Here is a 13,584-nt window from a genome sequence, read left to right as displayed (position 1 = left end):
CCACGTATCACCCATCCATATTGAAGTGTATAAGAGAGGAAATTCGGATCTGGTAAATTTCCATATTGAAGTGTATAAGGGACACAACAGAGTGAATGGATGTGTAAGGCTCCGTTTGATTTGTGGGATGAGGATGAAAAAAAGAATATTTTAAAAATATTCACTTTTTCTTTATTTGTTTTGGGGAAAATAGAGGAATAGGATGGAAAAAGGGTAAGATGCGGGGTGTCAAAAATAAGAACGCGACCCCACTGAGAAAGGGAAAATCGAAGACGCGTATCTAGGAAATATTATCGCCTTGTCATAGAGGAAGATCCTTCGTCATCCCCTGTCTTCTTCCAGGCATTCCAACGGTCATATCTTTGGCCACTTTTCCGACATCTTTGAACGGCGGTAAGACTACATTCAAGATCTACTCGTATTAGGGATTCTATCTCTAGCTTTTTTTTTCTTAGATAGATTATTCCCTTTCCATATACAAGAACCCTACGCACTCTCTCCATTTCCCGCTTCAAGCTCTCATCCTCTGCTTTGCCCTGGTTTTTGCGAGTTACCTAAATTCCTTCAAAACGAACTGCATTTTTTCGAAGCTCTTCTTCTCTAGCTTTTCCTTTTTTATGGTTTTTTTATACTTTGCTTTCAAGTAATTTATTGGAGTCGAGATGGCTGCCTTGAATGATCTCTCTTTGCCCTTCTAGGCTTTCATAGACCAAATCGAAGAAGACTTTCCATTTGTTGCTCTTCTACTCTGTTGACGCTCCCATCATGATAGGTATCTATCTTTCTTTCTTTAGTTACTTTTTCTATTAATTACTTTTATGTTAGTTCTTGTTATTTTGTTGGAGTTGAATGATGCTTCTGCACACTTGTTGAACAATAAAAAAGCACCCAAACCAAACTCAGCCATTACTTTTTTGGTTGTCTATGAAATCAATCAACTTCAAAATTAGGGCAACCATAAAATTGGATCCCTTTACAATGGAAAATTACTTGAAGTTACAAACAGAAACTCGGAAATGAAAATTATACTCCAGAGAGATGTCTTCAGATTGTTGAACTCTGTGATGTATATAGGTATAGCCTAAAGGGAATATGAAAATACTAGAATTTGGGAGGATTGGTCAATTGGTGGTGTGAAATGACTCATGCAGAAGTTGTTGTTTTTTTGTTGGCATTATAATATATCCAAATTTTGATATACAGATTAAATGAATTCTCTGAAACAAGACTAGTCTGGTGAATATGATCCTTGGTGTTTTGATCATATTCACCAAGACTGATCATAGTGAATATGATATTTGCCTGCTCTTTTCTTTTCTGAATATTCATAGTAATTCTCTTTGGTTAAACTAGACCGATCCGATTCTCTTTGGTTTAATAAGACTGATATGATTCTAGGACTTGAACTCTTTGGTTTAACAAGACTGATCTGATTCTAGGAGTTGAACTGTTTAACTCTTTGGTTTAATAAGACTGATCTGATCCTTTTCAACACTGGGCATGCACTACTCCAAATATATGCTATTTTTCTTCTTTTTTCCCATTTTTATCCATCTACTCCTATCTTTTGCTGAATCTTAGGTTTTCAAAGAATTTCTACAATTTTGGGCTCATTCGAGAGGGTTGGGCTGAAGATTCAACCAAGATGTTCAGCTGCTTTGAAGTGCTCTAGATAAGTTATTCAAAGAGGCTGAAGTGGACAGCCCTTTAAACGACTCGCTAATGACTGATTTGGACTTTTTGGATTTTTCACCAAACATAGCTTATAGGCTGTCCATGTGGGGCCCACCTCGAAAATCCTGAGTCTATAGTGCTTTAGTCACAAGTCACAACCAGAACTAATTGCTTTTTCACTTCCCATTTTTTATGAGGTTTTACATTTTTACCTAATTAGCTGGAAAACTACAAGTCATTGAGGTTGTGATGACTGTAGATACATCTCTGTTGAGTTTTTGCTTTTGTTCCAAGGCAAGGATATATATCAAGATGGTCCAAGGTTTACTTTGCCATGCTAGTTCTTTTTTTTAATGAAGTTCACTTGTATAAGCCATGATTTATGTTTTCACCTATCCCTTTTGGTAGGTCAAGTCAGCTAGCATACAATCAACACAGATAATTTGATGATGTTAGAATGAATACAGAAGTTAATGCTATTGTAAGGAAATAAAATTAATTAATTTGTTCTCGTATTCCTAATTAAGGGATTGTTTATGTTTTAATGGGCCTTTGTACCTTCAATAAGTTCTCAAGAACTTAATTTCATTATACTTTGATGTATGTGATATTCTGAGTTGCCTAGGTCAGAAGGTAACCAGTATGGTTGTTTCTTTCATGATGTTAAGAGCTTTAGACAACACTAGTAAATAATGTTCATTTAAATGTGTGTAACTTTTTACTCATCATCATTATCATTGTCCTTGTCTCCATCTTTTACTGTGATTTTCTGCATATCTGAAATGGTAACCAAATGTGAGATAAGAGGATTAAGTTGTATATCTTTTACTGTAATTTTCTTCTTTCTTTTCACCTCCAATTTTCATTGCTATTTCTTTTTTCTTCTTTTTCTTTTCTTTTTTTTTTGGGGATGGGGGGAGGAGGGGAGTGGGGAGGTGTTCATGCCTTTCTAAAAAAATAAACGAAGCTAATGCCTTCATAAATGGCTAAACACTGCATCAGAACATAAGGTTGAGCAACCAAGTTGGTGTACAAGTTTAAGCGGTTGATCAGCTTATGATAACTTGCATGGAAAAGGAAAAAGAAAAGTGTGAGTGGTTAATTCAATTTTCAGGAAAAAAAAATGTGCCAACTTCTTCTTCAAATATGTAACTATTTATCAAAAAAAAAAAAAAAAAACACTTCAAAAGATACGTGATTCATATTAATGTATTTGATTCAATTTCCTAATTCAAATAATGATTCATTATAAAACTTTAAATGGTGTGGATCTCATTCTTAAGGTTGTTAATTACAAACTAAAACCTGATTTAATTTTTTTAAATAAAAAACTCAATTAAAAAACAAGCATATAAATAGTAAATCTCATACACAAAATGATACATGGTTTTAGTTGCCCCGTCCTTTAGCATTTGCTTTAGTGGTTAAGATGTAACATTGTAACTGAAACTATTACTGTGGTACTCAATAATGCATATTACTTTTGTACACTACTCATAGAAGATTGTCAGTGGATCCAACTAAGAATTAATGGCGCAACTTGGGCGGGTTGGGTTGGGTTGAAGGTGCAAACCTCAGGCTCAGGCCTGGCCCAACAAGAGGTTAAGCCCAAGTTTATGAACCCAGGCCTAACCCAAGCTTAATCCAACACAACTTGAGTTGGATTGGGGCTTAGGCTAGGCTAGGTTAGTAGGGCTTGGGGGTAAGGGTGTCAATGGACTAGTTTTGGGTTGGACTCTGTCCAGTCCAAAATTAATTTGAACGGATTGGACCAATCCGGTCCAAAATATTTATTAGATTGGATTGGACCTGGTCCGTTCGTAATAAATTTATATTGATTTGGATTGGATTAGGTCAATATCGGGTCCATTGATATAAGATAAGAATATACGTGTCAATAGACTAGGTTTGGGTTGAAACCAGTCTAAATCAAAATGAATTTGAACAGATTAAGCGGTCCAGACATTGAATTGGACCGGTCCAAATTGGTCTAAAACATTCATTGGTTTGGATTGGACCTGATCCATTTATAATGGACTCACATTGGACTGGATCGGATTGGACCAAATCCAGTCCATTTGACACCCTACTTGGGGTTTGATCGTGTTTGAAAGAATTTATATGTATTATTTTTACATAATCATCTTTTATATGTACAAATTTTATTTACAAATGCACATACTTTATGCATATACACATGATTTCTACCAAAAATGCATATACACATGTATATATAAGGGTGTCAAGTGGACTGGTTTTGGATTGGACCCCGTCCAGTCCAAAATCAATTTGGATGGATTGGACGGACCAACAAGACATATTGGATTGGACTAATCCGGTCCAAAATATTTATTAGATTGGATTGGACCTGATCTATCTATAACAAATTTACATTAGATTGGATTGGATTAAGCCAATATCTGGTCCATTGATATAAGATAAGAATATGTGTCAATGGACCGGGTTTGGGTTGAAATCAATCTAAATCAAAATGAATTTGAACAGATTGGACGGTCCAGACATTGAATTGGAACGGTCCAAATTAATCCAAAACATTTATTGGATTGGACCTGGTCCATTTATAATGGACTCACATTGGACTGGATCGGATTGGACCAAATCCAGTCCAATTGACACCCCTACATGTATATATAATTAGAAAAGAAAATATATTTTTATATAAATATAATACATATATGTATGCATTTGTTTGGGCAAGATGGCAGGCCTAGGTTGGGTTGACCAATGCTAGAATTGGGCTCGGGCTACCCATGTCCTTAACTCAAGCCCAACCCAAGTTTAGGCCAGATCCAAGTTCTCTGGCCCAGGCCCAACCCATGCAAAAACTTCCATTGGGTTCGACCCGCCTCAGTTGCACCCCTACTAAGAAAGCCCTCCATTGGATGATTCTTTGAAATAATCTGTACTATTGTAGAGGCGTACCTTGTTTTTGCTTAATTTTTTTTATATTTTAACAAAAATACCCTTTAAGGATACCCAAATTTATAAAATTACCCTTATTGAGGAAAACTAAGTTTTTCATTTAATTTATTATACTGTTCATCGTCTTCCTTCGAACTCAAACCAGTGGCGTAGACCAGGTGAGTTCCAATCTCCCCTCATCTCTCTCTCCCCCTCTTTTTTTCGATTTATTATACTGTTCATCGTCTTTCTCCCTTCGAACTCAAAACTAGTGGCGTCGACGAGGTGAGTTCCAATCTCCCCTCATCTCTCTCTCTCTCTCTCCTCCTCTCCCTCTTTCTATTTTTCTCCTCTTCTCCTTCATCTTTTTTTTCGCTTGCCTCTGCTACTTGAACCCGTAATGATAGCAAGACCTTTGTCCCTCCTGTTTTCCTTGATTTCAGCCACCCCTGTTTTACCATACCTTGTTCGCCGCCTCATCACTTGCGCCTCTACCGGACTATCATCACTTGCGCCTCCACCGGACCTCTCTCCATCTCTGACGATGCCACTACTATTTTAGTGCAACCGTTTCAGTGCACCTCTACTGAATCTCAATCAGTTTGACTTGTATTTTTCGCGTGTTTGCTGCCTCATCACTTGCGCCTCCACCGGAACTCTCTCCATCTCTGACGACGTCGCTACTATTTCAGTGCGCCTCCACCGGATCTCGATCAGCTTGACTTGCATTTTTTGCGTGTTTGCCGCCTCATCCCTTGCGCCTCCATTGGACCTCTCTCCATCTCTGACGACGCCGCTACTATTTCAGTGTGACCGACCGTTTCAGTGCACCTCCACCGGACCTCGACCAGCTTGACTTGCATTCCAAGTTTTGGGAAACCGTGTCTTATTATTTCTCGGTTCGTCTCACAAAACAAACGAATGAAAATGAAAATCTAAGAAGATTATTCTCATTTTCTCTTAAAATGGAAATCTAAGAAAAATATTCCTATTTTCTCTTTTCCGTCGCACCAACCAAACAGACTGTAAGGCTAAACGGTAGGTTGGGCAGTGAGAACATTGAAGTGGTCAGTACCTACTCATATTTGGGCGGTGAAGACTGAAGAGAAGTATGTAAAAGCTACGATATTTTTAAGTCCATATACTGATCATAGTGTGATAGTCTCATGCTTCAAGACCAAGTGCAATATTGGGTTTCTACTCCTGGAGTGAGGTACAAGTGAAAATTCAAAATTTTGCCGTTGGTTTGATATTTGCATGTTTGTCTGTCAGTTTAACTTCTTCCATACAAAAAAAGGGTAAAATTGGAACCCTTCGGACTCATCCAGAATTTCGTTTTTTGTTTGGGAAGCAAAATAAACACGGGAGATGTCATGCAGAAGAAAGAGAGCTGGAACAGTTCTTCTCTCACCCCCGTGGTTGTGTTCTCTGTTGAAAGGATGAAAAATCCATTTCACACCTGTTAGTGCATTGCCCCATAGCCAGAAGATTATGGCGTTGGTGTCACTTCCTAAACCTCCACAATTTGGATTGGGTTGCTCAGAACAATCTGTTGGACTTTCTGATCCAATGGCGCTATTGTGATGTAGGGAAGAGGGGGAAGATTTACTGGAGCTTCATTATTGACGCACTGGGCGGGTGATTTGGCGGAGAGGAATGGCAGGAATTTTTTATAATGTCTCAAGACCAATCGAAGCTTTGGAGCAACAAGTGCTTAATCTCTGCAATTCTTGGGCTGTTTCAGCCAAGGAGTTCACGGAGATCCCTCTCGGAGACATGTATAGTACAGATGCCTTCAGCCTTCAGCCCTCACCTCCACAAGAATCAGATTTCCGGCTGCTATTTGATGGTAGCTAACTCTCTAGGCAATGGGGAGTGATTCCCCATCTCCGCTCTGCCCCGTTGCCATTCTTAATCAAAAGATAAATTCCAAAATCGCCCCGCCCTGCTGAATCTAATCCGAGTCTGTCAATATGGGGAAGTGATTTCCACACACACTAGCATTTTGCATAAATATACTAGTGAAAATTGAAAAACAAAGAAGCCATTTTTGTTGTCAAAGAAATCAAAATATGAGGGCATTTATGTCTTTTAACACATGTATTCTTTGGGTACTGATTAGATTAGGGTAAGGGGTGTGCCCAAATCACACCCCTAAAAATAATATTATACCTTTTTAATGTTGGTATAAGCACATTAAAAAAGAAGTATTCCATTTATAAGAAAATAGTAAAGAAAGTGAATGTATAGAGGTACTTTTGTCCTGATAAAAGGAACTTTTTGGCTATTACTCAAGGCTATATATACATATGCATTGTTTATTAATCAAAACCAACAGTGTAAATCAGAAGGTGGTCATCGTGGAGCTTAACAGGTGAATACAATAACCCTGTGGTTCACATAGAAATAGAATAGATGAAATCGAGTTTAACCATGTTGGAAGAGCCCACAACCAAGCAGCCCATGGGCTTCTCTGGGCTATTTTGCTTCCAATTTATCTTCAGACATTTTACTACTCCTGTGGCTACTCGATCACCCGACGGTTTCCAACCAATCTAAACTGTCCATTTTGGACGACTAGCATATTTATCATCCATCAGTCATGAGTTGTATAATAATAATAATAATAATAATTCAATTTCAAGATACTTGTGCACATAGGTACACAGGTGCTTGCTTTATCTTTTTCCCCGCCCAAAAGGTGCTCAAATGAATTCTTTGGACGGTGGTCCCTTTTCCGAGCTATTAGCCTGTTCCAGTCATGCTCTGAGAAAGTAACTCGCGAGCCAGTGGAATACTGCTTTTATTAAGTGCGTCAACAGTTTTATGCATCCCCAGCTAAAAGAAGCTAGATTTGGCCTTTGACAAGAAGATAGAGACTAGAGCTTCGACTGTTAAAACTCCAAATCATCCATCAAAGACTGCATCTTTGGTGTGGCCTAGTTTTAGATAGAATTTCTCTCCATGTCAACCGAGCATGATTCTCCATTGCAGGTGCCAAGTCACATACAGCAAAATAAAAAAATCTTACGGTCCTTAGCCATGCCATATCCACGTTCTTGTGCATATACAACTTGCCCAGTGTGAACGGTCTAGAGAAAAGAAATATTCTGCTAGCTTTACAGCCATCCAAAATTCTAATGGAATTTGTCCGCGCTGCCTTTTATGAAGATTGGTGGTCTCACGCTATAAAAGCCATAAAGCTTCAATCCTTCTTTGACATTATTCCTGCATTTTATTTCTAGAGGCCATGTCCTCCCAAAAACAGCTTCAAGTTCAATTAGAAGATGGTAACACACAAAAATGGCGTGTATCATTGAGGGAAGATGTCTTTCATTCCTTCATTTCTAAGGACAATCCCACCGTGCTTAAGGTCTTTGGTGATGGATCATTCTTCAGCCCGTTGTTGTTTGGGAAGTTCTTCGATCCATCTGATGCCTTCCCTCTATGGGAGTTTGATGCAGAGGTTTTGTTGTCCTGTCTCCGGAGTTCTGGTCAGAGCAATGTCAACTGGTTTGAAACATCTATGGAATACGTTCTACAAGCAGAACTTCCAGGTAACTGTTCTTTAAATGTCTTTCTGATTCTCAGTTGCTACCTCATGCTGTCATGCATAGTCATGCACTGCATCTCCTGTGCTCTGTTTCTTCCTTCATGATTATGAACCCAAGGCACCACATGTAAACCAACATCAGATTGCAGCAAGGATACAGGAAGATTGTGGAACTTGTGGTACTTTAGGTAAATCAATTTCTATGAAGGAGCCTGCTATTAGATCCATGTTCCAGTCAATTTATGATATTCAGCTCTTAAATAGGAATAGTTGAGGACAAGACAGAGACTTCTTAAGAATCATATTAAAAGCTCCCGGTTGAATAAATTCCCTAACACTACTGATTTCAAAACCAGGATGCGGGCTACACAGCACTCAAGTATGTCTGGAAAACGGGAAGGTTGTGGAGATAAGTGGGCAATGGAGGCAGCAACGAGAATCCAATCCAGTGGACTGGAGAAGTGGCTCCTGGTGGGCATATGGGTACGTTCGACGGCTTGAACTGCCAGAGAATGCAGAATGGAGAGAAATGGAGGCAAAAGTCTATGATGAAAGGAATTTGGAGATAAAAATTCCTAAGAAACACCTGGACTCCAATATTCCTCAAAAATGTGATGTGGCACTCAAAGATTATGAACTTGTATAAGCTAATGGCATAATATCAAAAAAACAGGCTGCACATAAATAAATTTGATTTAACATAATGGAGTTGATGAGTGATTACAATACCACAAAAGGGAAAATCCAATCTGTGATGATACTACACAAATTTAGTAGACAGAAAAAGGAAGAATTGCTGAAGTGGTATAATAATACATTAAGGAAAAGCATGAAGAAGGCTAGAGATAGATATATCCTATTAACAGTTGTAAATTTGTACTGGATTTTGTTACACTAGCACAATATCATATGTAACCATATAGATGTTACTTCATTAGCAAGGAGAAGGGAATGCAGAAAATGCTTCATTGCATCATAAACTGGTGCAGATTTAATCTGGCTGCTAAAACATGGTTTTTTTTTCCTTTTTGGTATTACAAACTATACATTCAGGGCAATCAGTGGTAGGGCAGAGCACGGTGCATGTGAGGCCCACTGACCATACCACGGACTAGGGGTGTCAATTGGACTGAATTTGGTCCAATCTGATCCAGTCCAATGTGAGTCCATTATAAATGGACCAGGTCCAATCCAGTCCAATTAATATTTTGGATCGATCCAATTCAATGTCTGGACCATCCAATCTGTTCAAATTCGTTTTGTTTTAGATTGGTTTTAACCTAAACCTGGTCCATTGACACCTATATTCTTATCTTATATCAATGGACCAGATATTGGCTTAATCCAACCCAATCCAATATAAATTTATTATGGACGGATCAGGAACAATTCAATCTAATAATTATTTTGGACCGGATTGGTACAATCTAATATGTCTTGTTGGTCTGTCCAATCCGCCCAAATTGATTTTGGACTGGACGGGGTCCAATCCAAAACCGGTCCATTGACACCCTTACCACGGACAGCCTGCAGTTCCATGGGTTTGATCCCATGCCTCCTATTTGGAGGGATGCCAAGTGACCATCTTGAGAACTGTGTCAACAGCTGCTAAAACATGGTATTGTTCATTCACATTTGATGGCATTAACCTTTTTTTCCACCATGCACAATAGCAGTATGATACACAATTTTATGCAGTAAATTACTATATCATACATGTGAATTTTCATTTAGCAAATATCATGCAAATCCAAAGGACAAAAATGCAAGGATCCAGAACAAAGAACTTTGTATTTCCATTCATAACTTTAAGTTAAAAAAATATGTTTAAATGATATTTTCAATGATCAAGAACAAACTGTGAGCGCATGGATACGACAGCAACAGTTGATTCTGTGGATCTAGTGGTGGGTTGAGGAGGATGGAAAGTGGCCGGACCCCCTTGAGGGGCTGTACTATGTATACTTCAGAGAGGGATCAGGCTGTCATAGTTTGCAGTCCCCCGCCCCTCTTGCATGAGAATGAATTTATATATGGAGGGCTTCTGGAACTTTCTTATGACTAGGGTGGTCAGCTATCAGCCACTAGTCTGCTCTTATACAGTTCCTACATTACTGTTTGGTAATCCAGGTTGGTCATTGGACCAGGTCAATTCAGTTTGGTTCCGGTTCAAGGTGAAGTAGTCCCAGTCTATGGCGGTTTGTATGTCTGTGCTCTTACACAAACTTCATTGCAAGTCTATTCAATAAAAATATCTTAATCCCACTGCCACGTATTTGTATGGTCACCAGCAATCCTTACATGAACAAGTCCCGTTTTCAAAAATGGTGAAAATGACAACCATCCTTTACAATAATTGCCATAGTTGCCCACCCAGTAACCATGGCCAATTGGCCATCAACTTAACTACATTATGGTAATCACCACAAATGAGATGGCTCTACAACTTCTACGATGGTGCTGAATGATCTGATACATTGATGATTCCAAAAACAATTGCCAACCTCTCACTGTGGTAAAAGGAGCATTTCTTATCATTGCAAAGCTTCACCCAAGAGCCCTTCCTGGTTTAACAGATCAGTCACACATGATTGGTTCATTGGACGTGGATTGAACTTGTAGTCCCTGTTCATTAACTCAAAAGCACCCTTCATTTGATAAACCCGAATAGCTACAAGCACACAAAACAGCAGAAAGCATTGCATGGTTCAGAAGAATTCCTTCATGAAAGTATCTGTTCAAAAATCTCAATGGCCTCAACTCCTCGACATGGTTACCTTATCTAGAAATCAAAGCATCCCAAGAAATGATGCTCTTCTCTTGTAATGCGTCTCATCAAAAATGCACCAAGCATCTTCGGTCCTACTCCATTTGCCATAGAAACCCACCGCTGCCATATTGGCTACCACATCAAACCCAACCTATTATGAACTAAACCTACTTGGCATGTTCTAATAACACTAACTGGGCACAAATCCTAATAATTATTGAATAAGTAAAACAGTCCATCTTCAGACCTGACTCCTGAGGCTTTCATCTCATGATACATATTTAGAGCTTCCTCACTATAACCCATGAAGGCCATACCCTGCTATGATCATATTCCATCCCACCACCATATTCTCTGGCATATATCCCATCAACAAATTAAGCATCTTAATGCTCCCACGCTTGTATATATGACAAAACACACTGACACAGAAATATAAAAATATCTCCACAAGTCCCCATTTTCAACACACAGGAATAATCACAAATACCAACCGAACAGAAGCCGAACAATGGTAGGAAACATTCGGAACCCAGAATCTGGAAATTCCTGCCACATCAGCAGCAACAAGTGGAAGGCCCCCATGAATTCTCCCGAATCGGCAAACCCACCAATAATGGTGGAAAATGAAATTGGACTCCGCTCGGGCATTCTCAAATAATCGTCGTCCATTGATCATCATTCCACATTTCACGTGCATATCTGAATCCCTGTTTCTCGATGTGGTTCAAATCCTCCTCTAATTGACTAGAACCCAATGTATACGCATTGGCTCCACATCGCAAGCACATTAGGATCCCAAATTCTCGAACAATTCCAGTGCCACTTCATACCTTATGGAGAAAACAAACTTTACTATCTGACCACGTAGCCCTGAAGTGGGTTTTCTGATCTGGGTTTCTTCCGGACGAGTCTCCAGTTCAAAAGTTTAGGTGGTCCTTTGGGTTTTCTGGTTGTAGTCTTCATTCAAAAGAATAACATTTGACATAAAAAACTGATCATCTGGACTTTTAACTGGTGTTAGATAAATCAGACCCGGAGAAGAAAAGAATATTTTTGTATGTGAGAATCCTAAACTAGAATCTTAAAGAAAACAAGGAAAGCTAGAACCAGTTTGGAGTTGATCCAGTGATATGTTTTGTAAAGGAGAGGGGAAATCGTCATCATCATTTATAAATTATTTAGACAAGAAAAAGGATCGGTTATTCAACCATAAGATGAACAGAGAACACACCTTTGATCTGTGCCAATAAAGAGGTCGGAATGCGAAGAATTTAAGCTGGTGTTTGGTTTGAAAGAAAAGGTAGGGAAGTTACGACGCACTTCTGTTGCGCGATCTCGTCTTCCCTCCGTTTAGATTTTGATACATTTGACTTTCTGAGTTTCAGCATCGAGAAATCTTCCCTGCGAGAGGTAATATATTTACTAATACGATATTTTCATAATAAGGGGATGTAGCTCAGATGGTAGAGCGCTCGCTTAGCATGCGAGAGGTACGGGGATCGATACCCCGCATCTCCATTTTTCTCGCAATAATTTTTTTTATAGCTTCTCTAATCTCTGTTGATTTTTTTGAAGTAACTATGGCGTAAGTTTTATATTAATTATAGATCTGGCCTTCAATTTATAATGTAATGGGGATGTAGCTCAGATGGTAGAGCGCTCGCTTAGCATGCGAGAGGTACGGGGATCGATACCCCGCATCTCCATTTTAAATTTTTTACATCTCTGATTCCGACCATGATAATCCAAACGGGGCCTAAGTTTCTGAGTAGTAGTAGGAGGAGGAGGCTTTTTATTAGAAGAATTTTCTAAATAGTGACTGGTTTTTTCAACATAGAAGATGACACATATTACGCTAGCTCCTATTGGAGAGATAAAAATAGGTTGCAGAGGGGGGTCTGCTTTTGGGAACCAGGTTGAAAATTTTCTAAGGATGGGCCAAAGATTTTGATACTGCAATTTGCAAATGATTGTCTTAAGAAACTATTAACTAAAATTATGAAAATTCCCTAAAAGTTAATTAATTATAAATTCTACTTAGGAACGCCCATCATCAATGGTAGGATGACTAAAACTACCTTCCAAAACCTCCGTAAGAAAATTGTTGGTAAACTTGCCAAATGGAAGAAGAATACCCTCTTTATGGCAGGTAGAATCACTTTGTTCAATTCTACTATAAACATGATCTCGCAATTTATTTTCCTATGACCAATTCCAAGGGTAGAAAGCCAATTCATCTAATGAATTGGGAAAGAGCTTGTACTCCAAAAAGTAAGGGAAGAATGGGGTTCAAAAATCTTCTTTAGATTAATGAAACTAATCTAACCAAATTGGGATGAAAAATTCTCAAACCTTTGGGTCAAAGTTGTGAAAAGCAAGTACCTTAAACATAATAACTTTAAAATCAAAAAAGGTGTTTCATGGGCTTGGAGAGGGATATTAAAGGTTAGAGAACTTCTAGACAAAGGAAATTATTGGGAGATTAACAATGGTAGATCAGTGAACTTCTAGAAAGATAGATGGATTGGAGAAAAGGTAATAGCCAAATTGATACCTCGAGAAACTATTGTTAATGGAGAGCTCTTAGTTAGTGATGTTATTGATCAAGAAAGGAAGGTGTAGAGGAGGGAGAAAATCTGTAATCTTGTTCCAAACAATGTTT

At 38.6% G+C, this 13,584-nt stretch overlaps 1 protein-coding gene and 2 non-coding genes across 7 annotated transcripts; all 3 read left to right on the top strand.

The window, feature by feature from the left end:
- Positions 1–212: 212 nt before the first annotated feature.
- LOC104604935 (HSP20-like chaperones superfamily protein) lies at positions 213–12,250 on the top strand. 5 transcript variants are annotated; one of them, XM_088904258.1, is made up of 4 exons: positions 213–393; positions 699–772; positions 8,061–8,153; positions 8,506–12,250. In XM_088904258.1, the coding sequence occupies exons 2-4, from the start codon at positions 766–768 to the stop codon at positions 8,793–8,795; spliced, it is 390 nt and encodes a 129-aa protein (XP_088760384.1). In that variant the 5' UTR covers positions 213–393; positions 699–765; the 3' UTR covers positions 8,796–12,250. The 5 variants fall into 5 exon arrangements, with proteins under 5 accessions (XP_088760384.1, XP_088760380.1, XP_088760377.1 ...); XM_088904254.1 differs by having other exon boundaries at positions 217–393; positions 5,289–8,153; XM_088904251.1 differs by having other exon boundaries at positions 217–393; positions 5,040–8,153.
- Positions 12,251–12,367: 117 nt separating this feature from the next.
- Positions 12,368–12,440, top strand: TRNAA-AGC (transfer RNA alanine (anticodon AGC)). Its single transcript has one exon. It is a non-coding gene; the product is annotated as a tRNA-Ala (tRNA).
- Positions 12,441–12,555: 115 nt separating this feature from the next.
- On the top strand, positions 12,556–12,628 carry TRNAA-AGC (transfer RNA alanine (anticodon AGC)). The gene has a single exon. It is a non-coding gene; the product is annotated as a tRNA-Ala (tRNA).
- Positions 12,629–13,584: the final 956 nt, after the last annotated feature.

The sequence above is a fragment of the Nelumbo nucifera genome, chromosome 1 (assembly GCF_055504915.1).
Source record: "Nelumbo nucifera cultivar China Antique chromosome 1, China Antique-T2T, whole genome shotgun sequence".
In the NCBI taxonomy this organism is placed as follows: Eukaryota; Viridiplantae; Streptophyta; class Magnoliopsida; order Proteales; family Nelumbonaceae; genus Nelumbo; species Nelumbo nucifera.
The sequence above is the reverse complement of the archived record's forward strand: the minus strand, read 5'-3'. Positions and strand labels throughout refer to the sequence as shown.